This window comes from Benincasa hispida, chromosome 7, assembly GCF_027475165.1.
Source record: "Benincasa hispida cultivar pf3 chromosome 7, pf3_genome.v1.1, whole genome shotgun sequence".
NCBI classification, from domain to species: Eukaryota; Viridiplantae; Streptophyta; class Magnoliopsida; order Cucurbitales; family Cucurbitaceae; genus Benincasa; species Benincasa hispida.
This window is the reverse complement of record NC_143484.1, coordinates 51,930,505-51,949,977: the sequence shown is the minus strand read 5'-3', so window position 1 is coordinate 51,949,977 and position 19,473 is coordinate 51,930,505. Positions and strand designations below refer to the sequence as shown.

The following is a 19,473-nucleotide window of genomic DNA, read 5'->3' as shown; positions in this document are numbered from 1 at the left end:
CTTGGAAAAAAAATTTCTACAAGTTGGATTACTGTTTTCCACCTTAAACTATGAGTACATTGTTCCTTTTGATATTTCTGCTCCAGCACTATATCCTATAATAAAGTTTCGTCCAACTCCTAGTCCAAGTATGCCTCTAAGAAATATTGTTTTTTTTTTTTTTTTTTTTTTTTTTTTTTTTTTTTCTTTTAATAATTCTCTCTTTCATATTTCGGGGCATTCTATCAACTTAGTATGTTATTTTGGGATCTAACTACGTGATTCTCAAACCTAAATGTATATAACAAGAAACCCCAATACTTCACATCAGGAGGACGTGTTCATCTCTTAGGTGTACATCAAATTCCTTTGTAAAATCAGTTCACAGTAACATACAAGATTTTCAAGGCAGTTCAGAGAGATCATTCCCTTAGTAAAATAACAGAAAAGCAATCAATACTTATAGGCAATCAAAAGAAATTTGTATATGACTGACCCATATAATTGCCTACGAGGCTGTGATGATAAAACGCTAAAAATCTATACATTTTGGCATATGACGTGTCCAGGACTTGAGGAACCACCTAATTTGTAGAATCTGAATCCCTACTCTCTTATTTGATGCCGAACACAGGCAGCGGTGCCCTTACAGAAGGTGGCTCTCATGCGTAATTTCAACTTAGCCTAACAAATAAACGGGACAAATACCAAGCCATTGATTATGCTTGAAGTCATTATATTTATCATCATCAACGTCAAGATTAACTTTTGAATGTCAAAGATTATAAAATGGTACCTCTACCAGCGAAATCCGGATTGTAAGAGCACCGTGTTCTACTCCTTATTAGAAATCTACTCAATGCATTGATAACATCAAGAGGATTCTCCAGATGGGCAGCATGTCCCGAGTCCGGGATCTCAACTATTTCGTGGAGGTCAACAACTGGTTCATCTTTGATCTTCTTGCCCATATCAATTTGAGAGAGAATTTGCTGTGCAATTGTCTTGAATTTTGTATCCTTCTCCCCAACAATGATTGAAAGAGGTATTTTGCAGCATTTTAATTCATCCCACAATTGCCTATCATGCAGAAGAGGAAAAGAATACTTGATATAATTCATCCCACAATTTAGAATCGCTTTTGTTTCATGCATTATTTGGTGAAGTAAACAACCTTTTAAAGATTATAGTATTTCAACTTTAATTTGACCTCCCTTTATTTCATATATCAATGATTTTTTTTTCTCCCCCAAAAATTTAACAACAAAAACTTAACAAATCTGTGGGCAGTCAAGTCAGTATTCGATGCGGTGAGCTTTCTAGCCAAGAATCAGTGGTCAGAACCCCATTCGCTTCCTTCAAGGTCCTAATACGGCAGCTAGCCTACTATGGCCTTGTGAAGGACTAGGGGGAAAAAAATACTTCCATTCAGTTATTAGTTGGCTGTAGATTCAAAAGGAAAACTAGAATCCTTTGGATGAATGCAGTGCAAACATTCACACGTCCATATAGTTAGGAAGCAACTCGCAAATGTTCAATGAGAAGGAAAAAGGTCCAAGAGATGTATATAACAAAGCTAAGTACACTTTTTTCTGTAATTATCTCTACCTGGGGAATCTTCTTATAAACCCCCAAGGAGGTCTAAAATTTGTATTTAACTTTTCACTAAATCAATGAAACCAATGAAAACCTCCTTTCAGAGGGAGGAAAAAGATGCCATAGGTTCAAGTTTTTATTGGCATCTATAATCTACTTGCAAAATCAAAAGTGTTACTTTACGTGTATATCAATCCGTAGTTTGAATATGCATGCAGAACTGTAGCAATAAAGGAGCTTTGGTGCATTTTCACCAACATTGTCCCCAATTGTAATTTTGATTTATATTTTAGATGCTGAAAAATGAAAATATACGATGGTCACCCATTTTAAACTTACGGCTGCCTTCCGATGCTTAAATCAGATAGAGCTTTTGCAAGATGCTGCACGTCATCATGCTTCAATCGGCTGGCAATAATTTGACTATAATGTGGATGTTCTCTTAGACTGCTAAGATTGAAAGTACAAGATCATAGGTATAGGCTAGCAATAGCATTCAAGGTAGTGACAAATCAAACTAATAAACTCACCTTTTCCATAGTTCTCCACAATACCACGCCTCAAGAAATCTTTGTAAGCCATAGACCTTAAGGATTCGTGCTCTAGAGTCATCTTTAACTCTACGGATTCTCCTTGCCATCTTGTCTTTTAATCCAGGGCTTCCAGATATTATAACAGCTCTTCCAATCTTCAAAACAAATATCAATCTTTCTTAAGAACTAAAACATAAATGAAAACTTAGAAAATTAGTAGGGTTCATAAACAACCTTATCACCAAATCTCAGGGCCATGTACATGGCAATCCTAGCCCCCATTGAATATCCTACAAGGTTAACTATACCTTTACCAGGAGCAAGATGATGAATCAACTTGTACAGTAGATCAGCAATAACCTCAATTGAATAACTTGGTTCCTCCACACCATGAACATCACAATCATTCTTTTGTGTTGTTGATTCCCCATGACCAGGAAGGTCAAGAGAAATGCATCTGGCTGAACCTGAGATGCCTTTCATGATTGTAATCCAGTCTTCACCAGTTCCAAGAAATCCATGAAGAAAGAAGAGCACATTATCCTGCACAAGCTCTAAGTAGGGGGAATATAAGCAAATAATGATACAAGTCACGATTATTGTCAAGCAGGCTTAATGATAACAAATAAATGGATGATACAAATGCATGAAGATGCTTATGTTCTAGAAACTAAACTGCGAAACAGAACAGAAATTAAAAAGTACAAAACAAAAACTCTTACTTACGTTTGTTCTTTGTCCAACCTCTAGAACTTTTGTTGAATAAGAGAACCCCTTTGAGTCTACACTTAATTTGTACCTACATACTTGCTCTTCAGTAAATTTTTTACAAACAAACTTCTGGTTGATTTGAAAACCTTTTAGAAGACGATTAGCCTCAGCAACAGATGCTTCAACAATGCCACTATGAGGGTCACGGCTAATTCTGAGAGGATCAAGAGTTACATCTTCTTCAAGCCAACGGTAAGTTCCTAGACCATGAGCTATAGATGGGGCTGGTTGAATATTCATCAGTTTTCTTACTTCTGCATTCTGAAGCTCCAGATAACAGGATAAGTGTATATATCCAGACAAACCTACACCACTTTCAAATGCAGCACTAACAACAGCCATTTTTCCGTGTTGCTGTGCCCACCTTGCTACCAATGCTGCATTTTCAAATCCCCCAATGACACTTGGTTTTATAACCTAGAAGGAATTACGTAACAGACCAAAATCAAGATCAGTACATAATATATGCTGAAGTGATGCGAAGCCTCACAACAGAAAATCTTTAATAACAACACATTGGTTCATATATTTTAACATCATTTATATTTCTCCAGGTTATTCTAAATTGTTTTATAATGAGTTGTCTTGTGAACATATTTTCTTTTCTTCTACGCTAGGCATGAAGTCAGGCCATGAACATATGATACAGGGGACAACAATTCCGTAAGAGGAGAAGAAGAGGAAACGGTTAGCACAATCTCTATCCAAAATACACAACAAATGAAGACCAAGAGAGCATTAGAGGGTCTATAGGGGATCTTCAATATAAAGTTGATAGTACTTGTGTATATTTGACCACTGAATTAGTTCCGGAGAACTACTCATTCTAAATTTGAATAGCTGATTCCAGTCTTCCTAGTGCTCCTTGCAGAAATGGGGGTTTTACAGGTCACTTACTATAGCAACAATTCCTGGATGGGCATACTTCGCAAGTTCTTTCACAGGATTATCTTGAATATGATCGAGAGTTTCATCCAGTGCAACAGGCAAACCACTCTCTTCACAGAATTTAATAATAGCATCTTCATCCATAACTGGTTCCTGAATTGAGAAATTAAAGAGGAACATGACCACACGACGAAATAGTAACCAGATTAGCAAGAAATGCAAAGGAAGTATAGCAGGTACGAACATTTAAATACATGACGACTGTGTATTAAGATCTTAGTATCTGTTTAAAAGTTCATACAATTTAGATGTCACAATCATTTCAGATATATGAGATGTAATCAGACATTCACGAGTAGTACCTCAATATATTGCAGGCCACAGTCCTTCACCAAAGAGCTAAATAAAATAGCTTCTTCATAGCTCCAGTTCCGATTAGCATCAACACGGAGTTCAATTTGGTTGCCAAGCTTCTTCCTTATTTCCTGTACAACTGCAGCATCATACATTACATTCCCTTGTCTGGCTACCTGCAATTGTTTAAGGATTAAACTATTAGTAAGTCAACGTGGTTGCTACAAACCAACATATCTTGAGATACATGATAGAGAGAATACTATGGTTTCTGGTGCAAAAAGAAAATAAGAGAGAATCTTCAGAAAATGGTAATGCAGCTTGCCTTTAACTTGATAGTGGGAAATCCTTCTTCGGCCAGTGTCTTAGCAACATGAGCAACCTCAGATGGAGTTCCACCAGAATCCAACAGCCCACAAATTTGAACTTTTGACGAAGTTGCCAAGTTCTTTTCTTCATCTAACTGATGCTGGAGTACATCTAACAAGCTGCAACCTTTTCTCCCTGCTATGGCATTGAGAACAGCCATTTCCAAACCACATCTAACACTTGGATAGATTGAACTTGGCTGTATATGGTTCACATTGAGAAAGAGTCCTTTTATTGACTTAAAATTTCGATTTTAAAAGAAAAATTGGATGAGCTGGAAAATAGGAGCACCTACTGGTATTCCCAGTTCATGGAAAATCCAAGAAGAAAATGAACCCCGTAGCAGAGGAATGGAGCTCCTGATCTTCGCTCCCTTTAATATATGAATGAGACACTTAAGTTGCTCTTCCACATCTAGTAGGCTCTCTCTGTGGATGTCAAGGGGTGAAATCTGTCGAATAGCACCAGGAAATTAAGTAATTTAGTAATGTACTCACTCTACTCTTTCCCAAGGGGCTATTAGGGTAAAGTACGCAAGGATTGATAGGAAGCTTGAAATTGGCAGGCTCATATAAGGATCATCAATCTTAAATAAAGTGGCACTCAATTGCTTGCCACAACGAATAAATAGAACTAACCTCACCAAGGCCAAGACTCCCATCCTCCAGATACAAAGACAAAATAAAACCTTCTCTGAAGAACTTCCGACTGACTTGATCAATAGAACTAGATGCAGTTGTAGGTGGAGCACATAGTGGGATTCTATCACCCAAAGAAAGAGGGAACGAGGATTTAGTCAACCAAACTTCTCTAATTACCGTTATCCTAGCTACTCAGTGCATCGATAACCTAATATGGTGAAGGGGTAAACACCTGAACAATGTGCATTCCATTCTACTTATCTTGCAAAGGAAGAGTCCAGATGAAACAGATTCTTCAGAATGAAGTCCTGAAAATATGCGTAAACCATGATCTACTGCTTGACAAGTGAACTTCCTCAAGACACTGGCACGATGACCATAAAGTGTTAGCAAATAACAGTTGTAACCTTGAAAGATGTTATATTTTTTGATAACGGGAGGAAAATCTAACAACCTAAAGGAATTTAATTTGAATGATTATTTTTTAAAAACCTGTGGAAGGTAGTATTGGCATCAATGGAACTGTCGACCTCAATTATGCAGTCATTTTCTTCATGATGAGACTGAAATAAAGCATCTTGAAGTTCCATCTTTGTCCGTACATGTAAATGCTTCAAGCTGTATATCAATTTCAGGTTAAAATGAAGCAAGACTGACACAGAATATGGCAGGAGTTAACTGAGATAAAGGCAAACATACACAGCAAAGGAAAAAGGACAACTTCTTCAAACTTTTACCTAGTTGATCGAGTTACAATTCTCCTTTTTGCGAGTTTTTTTGTATGTCATTGTACATTCTTTCATTTTTCTGAATAAAAGTTCATTCTTTTTATTTTAAAAGGTTCCCTAAATTATCATAATGCCTGATGAATTTTTTTCACCCACATAATTTGCTTATTGGGAATTATCCAAGATTATGCTAGCATCAGTAGTATGACCTATTTATATGTAATCATTGAACGCCTAGTGCAAGTTTGCACCTAGGTTGAGGAACTCGTCTCCAATTTAAGATGTGATTCACCATCACTATGGTTGTTCGTCTGGTAATTGTTTCAATGGTAGATCTTTGCAAACCCCACACATGAAACCGAGAGCCTTGATTTGTTTCAATGACTAATTTTCCATTAAGCACCTGACCTTCAATTGAATCCCCAGTACAAAGAGAATCTGACATCAGATTATCACGATTCTTCGGATCCCTACCAGACCCCCCAAACCACCACCAGCCTTCCTTCTACTCTCTCAAGCATGCCACAGCAACTTGCACATTTATACTGCGTCAAGCTCTCGTACTTGACGTGGTTGTGCCCAAAGAAGTAAAATATAATAGAATTAACACTAATCGAGTGGCAACATTTTTTCAGAATCTGATAAATCTAAAAAATTAATTGTTAATTTTATTGCAAAGGAGGCGCAAAAAGAAAATAAAACTTGAGATACTAATGCTTCAGATTTTTAAATAAATGCCGATGTGTTTGACATAAGCCCTACTTTTGCATTATTACTGCATATTAGACGTCATCATGTCAGCATATCACGCTGCTTTCCATTTATTTTCTATCACACTTTAATGTCATTTACAAAATCCTACTAATAAAATTCGCATCTTCTCGAGGTGTCTACTATATGTTCATGGGATAACTATCCACTTGCAAACCAACCTTCTATAATCTTTTACTGTTATTTTAGAGGCTCTTCACCCATAAAATGATCCCACATCAAATGTTGAATTAGAAGTTCACAAGAAATATCCACAATTGAAAATTCAAGATCTAGTAGAAATGGGATCCACAACCCTGCAGTTCAGTACATTAAAAGATGCTAACTATAAAATTAGGCTTAGATTTGAATCTGACAATTTGCTCTAATCAGATACAGCAACAAAAAAGATAAACCCGATGTTAATTTTAAGCTTTTCAAATATTCAAGATATACTGATAAGATACAAAAGCTTAAAATTATTAATGTTGAATGTACAGTGAACATTTTCCCTTTCCATGTTAAAAAAAATAAAGCTTTTTGAATAATAGTTTTAGACTGCTTGTTGGAATCCTGCAGGACCTTATTTGTAACAGTATCGGAAGAATTTACATAAAAAATGTTGTAAGATCTACATAGACCAATTAACTTCCGTCCCAACACTTAAATCATGGTTATGCATGAACAACAAGAGACAAAAGCGTATTAAATGAAAAATTCAATTACAGTATATTTAGGTATATACATATTTCTTACCCATGTGCCATACATAGGCTTCGGAGTGAAACCTTGTGAGAGGTGTGGAAGAATTGGTCTAGTATTGCTGCCTCTACTTTGTCCTTGATAGGAAGGAGACTGAAGATTGCCCCACCATTATTATTGATTACAACTACAGTCACAGGTTTCCTCGCCATCCTTCAGAGACAGTAAGTAACTAAACAATTAGCATGAAACCGTTTTTTAATAAAAGTACAATGAAGGAAAAGTAATAGAAAAAAAACTTAGGTGCATCCCAGGCTGCATCTATCTTTGTGCATCTCACCAAATTGTCCAATCATAATTTACCTACATCAAATTCTACTTCTTGAAATATTTTAATTTATTTTTTTGTGTGTAATAGAAATTTGGATGCATAAAAATGGGTACATCCAGGTATTGCTCAAAATACTATAAGATGCTAAAGAGTGCAAACTTGGAAAAATACACACCCTCCTATAAAGGAAAGAAAAAGATATTGTAAAGACCTCAATCAAGAGAGCTAAATGATAAAATAACACAAAACCCAAAAAAAAGGAAGAGAGAGAGAGAGAGAGAGAAACCCAAAGCTACTTTAAAGGATGTTAATTCCTGAAAATAGAAGCATGGTTTAGGTCACATGTAAGACCCCAATTATGCACATGTAAGCAAGCAAGGGTCAAAAAGAGTCTTCACAGCTAACAAGTCGTTAGTGGAATGTAGAATTCTGTTACATGAGAAGTGTGGGGCTAGCTGGGAACCCGAGTGGTTTATGAAGGTTTAGGAGCCTTGGTTTTGGGGTTCGAAGAGTTCGTAAGTTCTGAACTTGGAGAGGATCTCATGCTCTCTGGAATGTGCCTGGTTTTTATGTTTCTGAATTGTCGTTTATTTTGTTCTTCTTTTTCATTGTGATATAGTTGGAATTGTGGAAAGCTTTGGTATCTTTCTCATACATCAATCTATAGACTATCAGGCAAGTCGTTATTCCCCCCTTTTCTAGCATCCATTGGGTTTTTCTGCTTGCAGGATAAATTGAAACCTAACATAACACAAGGCTAAGAGATATTTTTTCCTTTCATTTTCATACCTCTGGTTCAAAATTGCTAAGCCATTTGTATCATGCAGGAAAGAAATGTCTCCAACTAGACAAAGCACCTGATATTGATCGAAACATGAAAGGATTGAGGAGAAAGAAAGATGAAGAAATAACCATATATATTCTCATGTAAAAAAACCCACAAGATTCATGGAATAGCAACATAAGCAAAATGAAAGTATAATTATTACGTCAATTTGTTCCCTTATGGTTGTCATGCCAAATAATACTCACTCAAAAGGGAAGAAAAAATAGTATGCCCATGACTTGTTTGATATTAACAGAACAAAAGACTTCAGGTATAATAATGCAATATCTATGTAGATTTTGTACATGGCCTGGCCGTTACCTTACTTGAAATATGATATATGGAAAAGGAAACTTGAAACTGCATTAACATGACATATATAATGAATCGTATAGTCCTTTATATAACCCATAAGCCCAGTAAGTGATTTGTTTGCAAATAAAATTGTACAAACAAATTCTAGCGACATACTCGTTTGTTGCATCCGACAGAAAAACCAACTGCTGTGCTAAGAAGTCCGTCAATACCACTGGCTCCTCTATTCCCAGAAGTCCATGTCCAGCAAAATGGAAGTTGTAAGTTTAATTGTCTAGCCGCTACACTGTCGTTGCATTTTGACCAACCATATGCATACATATCTACATCACGGATTGGCATGCTGTTCCCCAGGAACAGAACAGAATCACATGGAAGTGCTTCTGAGATTACCTGAGCAACTTGTGGCTCAGACAGAGAGTAGTTAGCAGAAATTTGAAATTGTATTTCCCACTCAACCTGTAAAATAGGCGAAGTCATTCTGGAAATGAGAAAAATTAGAAAGTGCAACCATGAAATACTCAAGTATCACCATTTTCTTTGACAAGACAAAAATCCACATCTAATTATAACATCAAAAGATTATAAACATTGTCTTCACCATCATATAACACAACAGAAAATATTGCCTTGTAGGAGATGAATAACAAACTGAAGTTCATCTAGTTTGAGAGGAATAACAAAGTACGGATTGTGGCTTTCAGTTTAACAACAGTATACTAGCGTTCTATATTGTAAAACTTTATTCTCAGTTATGCTAGTTCCCCTCAAGATACGACTCCAGAACAAAAAAAATGGAAATCTACTGCTGGAGATCAGTTAAATTACCATCATGTTCAATGCTCGTAAAGTAGTAGTCCACTTGCTCCTACTGAGAGGAAAACCAGCTTTAAGTAAACAACCAACAAATTCTAAGACGGTGCTTTGGATTCTATGGGTTACAATATGTGATGGATCGTGACGACCTGGATACTTATCAACCATGATGTATGAACAGGGACTGCAGTCCTCAAGCATCTTCGAAATGCGTTTGCTTGTTACCCTGCTTCCAATCTGTAAACATTTTGAAATATTGAGCTAATTGACATATGGAAGGAACGTATCAAGGTGATTCTTGGAAGCTTTTTGTTCATCAAATATGACCTAGTGGTAAATTGAAAGTAACAGGTGCCACTGAATAGCTGTCTTCATTTCAGAACCCTAAAACTAACTCCCGAAATGGCTCTAGTTCACATTTAGATCAACTTTTCATGGAAATATATCATACTACTATTTTACAATTCTATATTAAATGAATTTAACGTTGAATCTTCTCATTTATTATAAGCTACCTTACAAAATGTGGATAATGATCAAAAAAATACTTTACTTACAATCATTATTTTCACCTTCAAAAAATGTACTTAGTGTACGTCATCATTATGCCAATACAACTTGGACGTTCGAAATAAGATATATCCTATACTCATTAAGTACATACATTTGTTACATTCCAAGACCTAAGTATTATGCCATGATATTATCCTTTCTCCTTTATTTTCACTCAGCATTCATTCAAGATCACATTTTTTAAACGAGAAGAACAATTTTATTTAAGAACAAATGAAAGACAAGGGCAATGCAATACAACAAAGAAAATCTCAAACCAAAAGGAGCCAAAAGAACAACAAAAAGCAGAAAAAACACATGATAATTACAAAAAGGGGCTCCAATTCAAAAGAATGAGAGATCAAGGGTAATTACTAAAGTCCTTGGTGACAGACACCCAATTGGACGCATTGAACCAAACCAATGCCCAAGCCTCCTCCCAAAGCCTTTCCTCATCATAAAAGACTCATTGTAAACCCACATTAAAAGCCTCCAATGTGCTTTTCCTTAATAATTAAGGGTCCTAATTTTTATTCTGGAAGATAAAGATGCACTACTGTGAGGCTTATGTTGGGCTTTAATTGAGGAGAGTGAAAAGAGAGTATAAGAAGAAAATAATGTAAGTATTACCTGAATAATCACGTCAAATTTTAGCCATTTTCTCACCAAATCAGAAAGCAATGCATGATCAAGGTGATCGACAAAGAAAAAGTTATTTTCCATTTCTAGGAAAGAAGTCAAACTCTTTCTTAATCGTAAACCAGATAATACATCAGCCACTATAGGCCATGAAATATGCTTGGCCAATAGAAAAGCAGCCCATATCTCATCCTCTGATTGAATTGATCCAAGAAGTAGAATTCCATTTTTGGCTCCATGGATTACTTTCAAAACCTCTGCCATATGACCAAAAGTATCAATAGACGTTGGAGACGCTTCAAGTCGAATATATTTTGTAAAAACTTCGGTGCTTGATAACCAAATGTGTAATCCATTTAAGCAACTCAAATTCCATGGACTTGGACTATTTTCCAGTGGCTCTCTAAATGGACAGTTTATGTGAACGGGGCCACAGGGTGAAGAGGTTGCCCAATGTACGGCAGAATCAAGAGTGGTAAGTACCATTCTAGCGGGAATTTGATCAGTTGGAGCAGGAAGACTGAAGAAGAACCTCACAAATGAACCAAAATGGTTTACCTATGAACAACTTCAAATACTTTAATCAGATAAACCATAAAAAAGTTGCAAGTTAAATCATACTGGAAGGCTGGGATCCACCAGACAAGAAATATAACATGAACCAAGCACACAACACTGGAAAGGTAGCCTTCTCAATATCCTGGAAGGTGGTAGAACATGCTATTGCCTCAAATTATAAAAAGAAAAAGGATAATTGATTTTAACTCTAAAATCATTAATCAGACACTAAGATCAGTATAGGTTAGAGACCAAATGAAATGTTAACGGAACTCTTGACAGATATTTATGTAGCCTTCTCATATACTTGTTGAAATGCTAAAGAAAAGTGATAATGAATCTACTATTATCGTTGCATCATAATTACGTAGCCTTCTCATATACTTGGTTGTTGCAGATATAACATTATCTTTTGTCACTACCACATAAGTGATTGTGACAAAAGACATCTTTTTAATAGCAATACAATTTGATCACAATGCAAACGTTAATACAAGGTCATGTTAAATTCTTTTAAACAAAAAACTTGTACCAGTAAGGGGATTGAACAATAAAAGATAGAAATAAAATAGGAAAATCAGCAACTTAGTATAAATACCTGATTAATAGCTTGATTTGCTCCTGCATCCTGTAGCTCCAGGGGACGATCAGCTGTGAGCAATAAAAGAGGAAGAAAATCTTGACTGGCTTCAACAACCTACAAAATTACCAATTATAAATTGAGACAAAATTATGGAACTTCCTCTCATGTAGGCTGCTCAAATAGCTAACTGCTGGCTAAAGAGCCTAGTCATCATAATAGCTACAGCTACATTTTAGTTCTGTTCCTCATAACCAGAAAGGTAAATTTTGTTAACCACCAAGTTTATTGGAGTTTTTTTTATACGAATGACCCATTCACAAGTCCCTTAGTGTTTAATGACCTACCTCCCACATATGTATGAAATCTAACCTTCTGCTTACGTCAAAATGCACTATCGCATTTTAGAACTTATTGCGTTAGGATAGCCATGTCCATCGTAGCCGTAACGCAATGGCCATCTTTATTTTTAGTTTTCTGTTGTGTTTTCCCCATTTTTCTCGAAATTTGTTGTGTTTTTGGGTGAGAAAAATACATATTGCGATAGAGATTATTATCGCGTGCTACATGGTCATCTCTAACGCGATACGTTATAAAATATTTGTTTTGTTTCTCCTATTTTTCTCTAGTTTGTTGGGTTTTTTCTGAAAAAATGAAGATTGTGATAGAGAGTGGCCATCATGTTAACACTGCGATAAACATGACCGATCCTAACGGGATAAGGTATAAAAATGCAATAGTGCATTGTGACGTAAGCAAAAGATTAAATTTCATACATTTGTGGGGGATGGGTCATCAATCATAAAGGTCCTTCTGCAAAAGTCATCCATACAAAAAACTCAAGTTTATTGGCTATTGAGCAATTATATATCTAACTCCCTAATTAGTAATTGTTAACATGTCTATAAGTCATTTTTCAATGTCCAGATACGAGAGTTTTGAATGTATTACTAACTGGAAAATACATTTAAAATCTAAACTAGTCTGATCTGCACCAAAACTGGTATTAAAAGATTCCATTTTGTAACCACTGAAAACGAAGATAGAAAAGCTTCAATTAGGCAAATAGAGCATCTTAGTTTCAAATTCCACTAAGACCAAATATTTAGTGCCAGGATATATATTTGACAACTTTTGAATTTTGGAGACCAAGCATTTCAATGTTAGTCTTTTCTTCTTCAACTTACATACATTCAAACTGATAAGAGACAGATGGAATGTTTCCCATTTAAGAAGAGAGAGAGAGAGGACAACTTTGTTTCTTAAGTATATACAAAAGTCGAGATCCTTAGGCAATGCAAACCTGGGCTTGAATTTGTCAAGCTCAAAAGAGCTTCCTGTCCTCGACAGGATTCAAAGCCTCCAAAGCATTGGAAAGACATAGGTAACTTCATTACATAGGTTAAAAACTGTTTAATTAATTTTCATAAAATAGTGAATATTATTTCATGATATGCTCAATGTGACTCACAGCAGGAAGAAGATTTGAAACAGCAGTGCCTGACGATGTGATTACGACTGCTGGGCTATGAGATCCTTTGGCATATCCAATCGCATGAAAAGCAAGAGAGCGTTCATCAAAGCATGCGATACATGTTATCAGGGGATGACTTGCAGCAGCGACGGCAAGAGGGGATGATCTTGATCCAGGAGCTATGCAAAAATACTAGAGTGAATAACAGTCAGATCTGTCTGCATCCATGTTGATGGAAAATATTTATGAATAGTATACATACCGTCAAACCAAGACGAGAACATTCTTCAACTATGAGCGATGCCCAGACAGCATTAATGTTGGCATGCTCTTGCTCTGAGTGAACATTTTCGTTGATATGATCCAACTGATGGTTGAAAGGGTCATATTAGATGGAGAATAAACAACTTTTTAACAATATTGAACAAATTAGTTTATGGACTCTTAGGCACAAGGATCAGTCTTGCTCAAATCCTCCATAACTGGGAGGCTATGATACTTAGTTCTTTTGGGGAGGGGATTCTCGCCTCTCTGCCTCTAGGCTGTTCATTTTGTGATTAATACATACCTTTCTGTTTCTTACCAAAAGAATAATAACAATAATAAACAACTTCATAACAATAAATCAATAGGTTATGTGCAATCTTGATTCAAAAATCTGGTTGGCTTGAAGCCTCATCCCATTGGGTGCACCAACATCATTGGCTCAGATAATATACAAAACTAACGCATTTTGTCAAAAACCACAGTGAAACACCGCCCAATTCAAAAGTTGGGGAGGCAAAGTCAGATGAGGAAGGGAAAATAACTGATCTCCGTAATAATTTTCAATGAAACTAAATAACAAAACTTTAAAAGAAAGTAGCAGCCACATGAGTACAGTATACAAGCATAAAAAAACCACTGGAAAGACAGAGAAGTCAGATCATATAGTAGTGAATCACTTGAGGATAATCTAAGTAACGAAGGACAGTTATACGTATTTAATCATAATTTTACACCGTTCTGCACTTTCAGAAGCTTGGAACCTCACCATATTACATGCAACGGCAACGTTTGGTGAAACCCTAATGCAGAATTGATGGGAGAGTGCAGACTCCTGCAATGATTGTGATAGTTATTAAAGAATTGAACCATAGACACATCTGTCATGTTGAACTAGCACAAACAACCTTACTTGAACAGGATCTATTCTATAGGTTGTACAACTGTGCCCTTGAATTCTAAAAAAAACTAGCATGAACAATGTCTGTTTTACTGGAGCATGTTCCATTTGTTCTCTTTTCCAGAGGGCTATAGTAGAAATTTTCATCAAAGCCTCATTATTTTTTTACTGTTATTCTTAACTGCATAGCTTAATGAAGAAGGATATGTGAACTGAACTTATTCATACTATTGATTTATGAGACTGGATACTGAAAAGCTATTAGATCCATTTTACAATTTGAAATATAAAAAACATAATAGTTTTCAATTATCACAAACCATCAGTTGCTAATGTGCTTTTGCTTTTGTAATCTAGATGGATCAGCAGACAACAAGCTATAAAACTGAGAGTAAGGTCCATAACTAAAAAAAATATCAGGTTTGAAAACTATAGCAGGAACTCTGCCAAATTAAATCAAGAATCCAATGATTGAAGGATGAAAGATTACCAGAAAGAGAAGATACCATTTCCATGATGCCAGTCCTGAAACTTTCACCAGCTACAGAAAGCACTTTCATGTATGCCTACAATATTTGTACTCTTAAATGAGAATGGTGAGAACCAAAACATACAACTCCATATAATTTCTATGCTTTCTAGGAAATATATTCTTTTGTCTAAGTGATTTTGAGGGAAAAGAAAAACCGTCGTTAAGTTCAATCAAAACCGGAATAGTCAGGCTACTTGTAACATGAAAGAAACATAATAATACTGGAGAAAATAACGTTGTTATCTATGTAACTTTGAGATCCACATGCAAACCCAGATCTCAAGGTAGTTGGACCCACACGTTGAAAGGAAAATGATACTCAGAGGGTACCATCATCTTACAATCATTTCCATCCTCCCAACGCATCCAACATATATATCTCCCTAGATAGAGGGAAAACAAGTGCAAAAGCAAGAAGATGCAAGTCTTGCATTGGCAATATCCGTCTTGAAAGAATCTGGTAGAGTTTTTCTTTAGTCAATCATAATGAGGTGCAATTACGATTTATATATTGTACTTTATAGGAAACAAACCAAACTATTTAATAAGTAAAAAGGATAATTACTATGGCACAAACAGATAGGGAAGCATCGCAAAGAAATACAAAATACATTTCATTTGCCAATCTAAAATAATGGGGGGGAAAGTTTACACTAAAATCTGAAGGTGATGCTTTAGTTTTCACATTGTTCGGCAAAAAATGAATGACTTCAATCCCCTACATGATCAATATTCACACGTTTATCCTCAAGAGCTTTTCTTATTTTCATTTTTACGAACCAAATAGCCAAACATAACGCTGAAACTGCATAATTCTACAATGCCCTCTTCTTTTCAGTGCCCACTTAATAAATCGACCAAAATCTCAACCTTTGTTAAGATAGCCAAACATGTCAAAGTTAATACTACAATTTGTAGTCTCCTTTCCAATCATTTTTTTCGTATAGGAATAGGGCAGGAAATCTAGGCAAAAGATAGGGAAAATAACAAATATTAGTTTTAATTATCTATAATGCACACTAGAGAATTGTGCCTAAAAAATCTACAACATGTACAGTACACACCACTCGCTGACTAGTCACTTCAATTATAAGAACTACTGGTAGCATACATCTTAATGAATGCAACAAGCTCTATTTCAAGTAATTGAAAAAAGTTGTTACCTAATGCATAGACCTGGTTAATCGACTAAATGCAAATAAAATCAATAATTCATACATGACGTTCTATCAAATTAGTATCAGCAAATATTAAAATCTATACCATCTGATTTGTTCTGTCCACAAGTTTTGAAGCTGTTAATGAAGATCTTATATATTTGTACTGGCAGTTTCCTTTAGATGGAAAATTAGTACTGATCTGCACATATGCCACAAAATAATCATTTAGTATTATCAAGCTAGCACATCAACAATATAATATGCAGGTCAAAAGGTCCATAAAAGCTAAATCTCTTCATGTTCTCAATTATCTTGATTATTATTATAGGTTCCATATCCAAGACAAATTAGATCATGGTTATCCGAATCTTGTAAGTGATCTAACAATATTGGACTAGAATGAAATTAGGGAAATATGGCATGAACATAAAGCCGCAGCCCAAGATACCTGGTAGATAGATGAGCCCAAAGAATGGATAGCTTCCTCAAATGTACAAGGAAAAGATTCACTCCAAGCAAGTGTTGCAGAGAGAACAGAAATGCCCTCGTACTCACTCAACTCAATCTATGAAGACAAGAATAATTTAAGGATATTATAAGCACGTATTCCTCCAAAGAATTAACTAATGTAACAGGATGACCATATCAATGGCATAATTCTGGCATCAAATAAATTCAGACAAAAATTTACTTGGGGAATGCAAAAGCATGAATGACCAGCCTCGTTCTTCAATGAAGATATCTCCCCGGTATTATCGTTAACAAAACCATAAGCCATAATAGGAGCTGAATCATTCATGAGATACCTTCGTAAAAAGTAATAGAATAAGCTTGAGTAGGCCGAGATTTCAGGGACATTGAATGGTGAATCAGATACAACAGCATTTTGCACACCCATAATCCATAACAATAGGTATAGTACAATATTCAGTTAGAAGTAATTAAGACATGCAGTAAATGCCAATGTTTTTAAAAACTTAAAACCAGAGATTCAAAAATACAATTCAAGAACAAGGGGAACCAATACATTAATTTTTCATTCAATATGACAAAGATTTAAACCTAAAACCTTTCAAAGAGTTTCTAATGTCTTGATCGATTGAGTAGAGAAAAATAAATTAATTTGTCATGGGCATTTTACCAAAAAAGCTAAATTATGGATCTACTCTCCACAAAACTTTAAAATTGGACCACAGTTGATCTGCAAAAATGCAAATTCCCAACTTATTGGATGACTTGAAAATTTTTTTCAAATTTTCAGGCATAATCTTTTCCATGCCTGCTACCGTAATAGAAAACATATGCAGCAGCATCCTAATACGCTTTCCTTTTAAAATAATGCTGATTCTAGTAACTAAATCAGTAAACTGGAGGTAAAGGATGAAAGGAACCTTTTCAATGTACTTCGTTTTGATGAAGTAGAAGACAAGTTTGCAAAGTAAATTGCAGTACCAATTCCAAAAACACCGCGAGTATCATTCAAGTATAGAGACTTAATGGTGGCGTCCTTCTCATTGGAAAGGAAAAAGATAGGATACACTTCAGATGACTCTGGTTGACAACAGAACCACAAAAGAGCTCTTGTACTCGGGGGAACAGCCACCTGCAAATTCATCATTTGTTCACCGTTGAACAAGGTACAAACCAAACGAAGAAACTGTTGATAACCATTTAAACTTTTGGCTGCATTTTCAGGCTCATTCTACTCCAAATACAAATACCCGAGAGAAGTGAACGAAATACAAACAAAAACTTACCTGAAACCTGAAAACTCCGTGGGAAGAACGTGGAGGTTCTAATTTCAACTTTTCAATGGCCTCACTTATACTCTCCAGCCCCTGCTTAAGCGTCAGAGCCGGTGGTAGTGTATGCGTAATGCACATCTCCACCAAAAACTCCACATCTTCAAGATCAGATAATTCCGTTGCACCCATTACTGGACTGTCATACCGCACACACTAAGCAACCAAAAAGCTCAAATTTTAAACAGAAAATTGGAAAGAAAAAAAAAAAAGTAAAGTTTACAAATAATGATTCAACTATGAACCTTGAAGCAGGAATTCTGAGGCAAGCGGAAGGAAGCTGGTTGGCGGGAACCTTTGGGAATAAGAGCGAAAGAAGAGAAGAGCTTTGAGCGCGGGAAAGAATCTGTAATGAAAGGTCTCACTGGATGCAGAACAGCAAGCTTATGTATTCTTAGACTGTCAGCTTGCATTGTGTGTGGTTGATGCAAAACCCCGCGAGAGAGAAAGGAAAGATTCTCAGAGAGAAGAAGATAACGAAAATGTTTGGGAGAGACGACGATAAGAGAATTTTCAATTTTTAAGGACAATAATATGACTGCACGTTAGCAACAATATCCTCATGCGACAGGTAGGCCGTTCTTTTAAGACTGACTTTTGGCCATCACTATTATCATCTAAACAGTAGCTCTTGAGGTACATTATGAAAAGGGGTTATATTTCTGAAAAGGGTTACCGAAAAAGTAAGGGGCTATTGATGATAATGACGCATTGGAAGTTTTTCTTTAGAAAAAAAATCTTAAAATAATGTATTTTTTATCTCTCAAAATTTATCATTGATGGAAAAAAATCATTTTTCTTTCTTGTGGAAAAATATTCAAAACTTTAAAAACCCAACCATCCCTCCCTCCATTACTATTTTGTTATTCAACCCTTCAAATTCCTTTCAAAACTCCTCACATTCTTTTATTTTTCTTCAACATTTCGATTCATCATCTTCAAATTCATCTTCATTAAGTAAGTATTTATGCACATTTTAGAAGGATTTTGATTTTAGATAATAGTGGTCATTTGATTAAAGAAAATTGATTTTTTTTTTTTAACAAGTTTATGGGTTTTCATGGGGTTTCATAATTTTTTAGATTTTTTTTAAAAAAAAACATTGCATTTTAGAATGATTTTTAGGCCTATAGATAGCATATGAGTTGATTTGTATACTGGAAACTTTTTTTTTGCTTTAAATTCCAATTTTCTAATTTTTGAGACGTCTCCAATTCGATGAAGCCCACTCGGGCTTCTTTAGATCTTGACCGGGCGGGCAAACAGGTGGGACTTTGAATGGATGTAGGGAATCAGGACCGGAAAGGGGGAAGTGGGGCAAAACCCGGGAAGATGGTCACAAACGGGTGGGAGGGGCGAGATGGGGCGGAACCGGGCAAGAAAGGGAAGGGATGTTTTGTCTCGGGCCCGAC

At 35.7% G+C, this 19,473-nt stretch overlaps 1 protein-coding gene and 1 long non-coding RNA gene across 7 annotated transcripts; one reads left to right on the top strand and one right to left on the bottom strand.

Moving 5' to 3' along the window:
* Positions 1-300: 300 nt before the first annotated feature.
* On the bottom strand, positions 301-18,617 carry PHYLLO (2-oxoglutarate decarboxylase/hydro-lyase/magnesium ion-binding protein). 6 transcript variants are annotated; one of them, XR_016530738.1, is made up of 29 exons: positions 18,307-18,617; positions 18,017-18,217; positions 17,651-17,862; positions 16,951-17,065; positions 16,708-16,824; positions 16,363-16,458; positions 15,074-15,133; positions 14,436-14,501; positions 13,665-13,769; positions 13,400-13,594; positions 11,947-12,045; positions 10,782-11,348; positions 9,612-9,836; positions 8,940-9,242; positions 8,432-8,499; positions 7,366-7,524; positions 5,624-5,749; positions 5,364-5,495; positions 5,129-5,252; positions 4,786-4,941; positions 4,447-4,689; positions 4,130-4,297; positions 3,777-3,920; positions 2,835-3,296; positions 2,343-2,662; positions 2,106-2,263; positions 1,915-2,022; positions 776-1,059; positions 301-663 (listed from the first exon to the last, which is right to left on the bottom strand). XR_016530738.1 is itself a non-coding variant. In XM_039037448.2 (29 exons), exons 1-29 carry the CDS (start codon positions 18,472-18,474, stop codon positions 659-661), a joined length of 5,178 nt encoding a protein of 1,725 aa, XP_038893376.1. In that variant the 5' UTR covers positions 18,475-18,617; the 3' UTR covers positions 301-658. The 6 variants fall into 6 exon arrangements, 5 of the variants coding, with proteins under 5 accessions (XP_038893376.1, XP_038893377.1, XP_038893378.1 ...); XM_039037448.2 differs by having other exon boundaries at positions 1,915-2,025; positions 2,343-2,651; XM_039037449.2 differs by having other exon boundaries at positions 2,343-2,651.
* On the top strand, positions 3,863-5,970 carry LOC150035234 (uncharacterized). Its single transcript, XR_016530739.1, has 2 exons — positions 3,863-4,003; positions 4,145-5,970. It is a non-coding gene; the product is annotated as an uncharacterized LOC150035234 (long non-coding RNA).
* Positions 18,618-19,473: the final 856 nt, after the last annotated feature.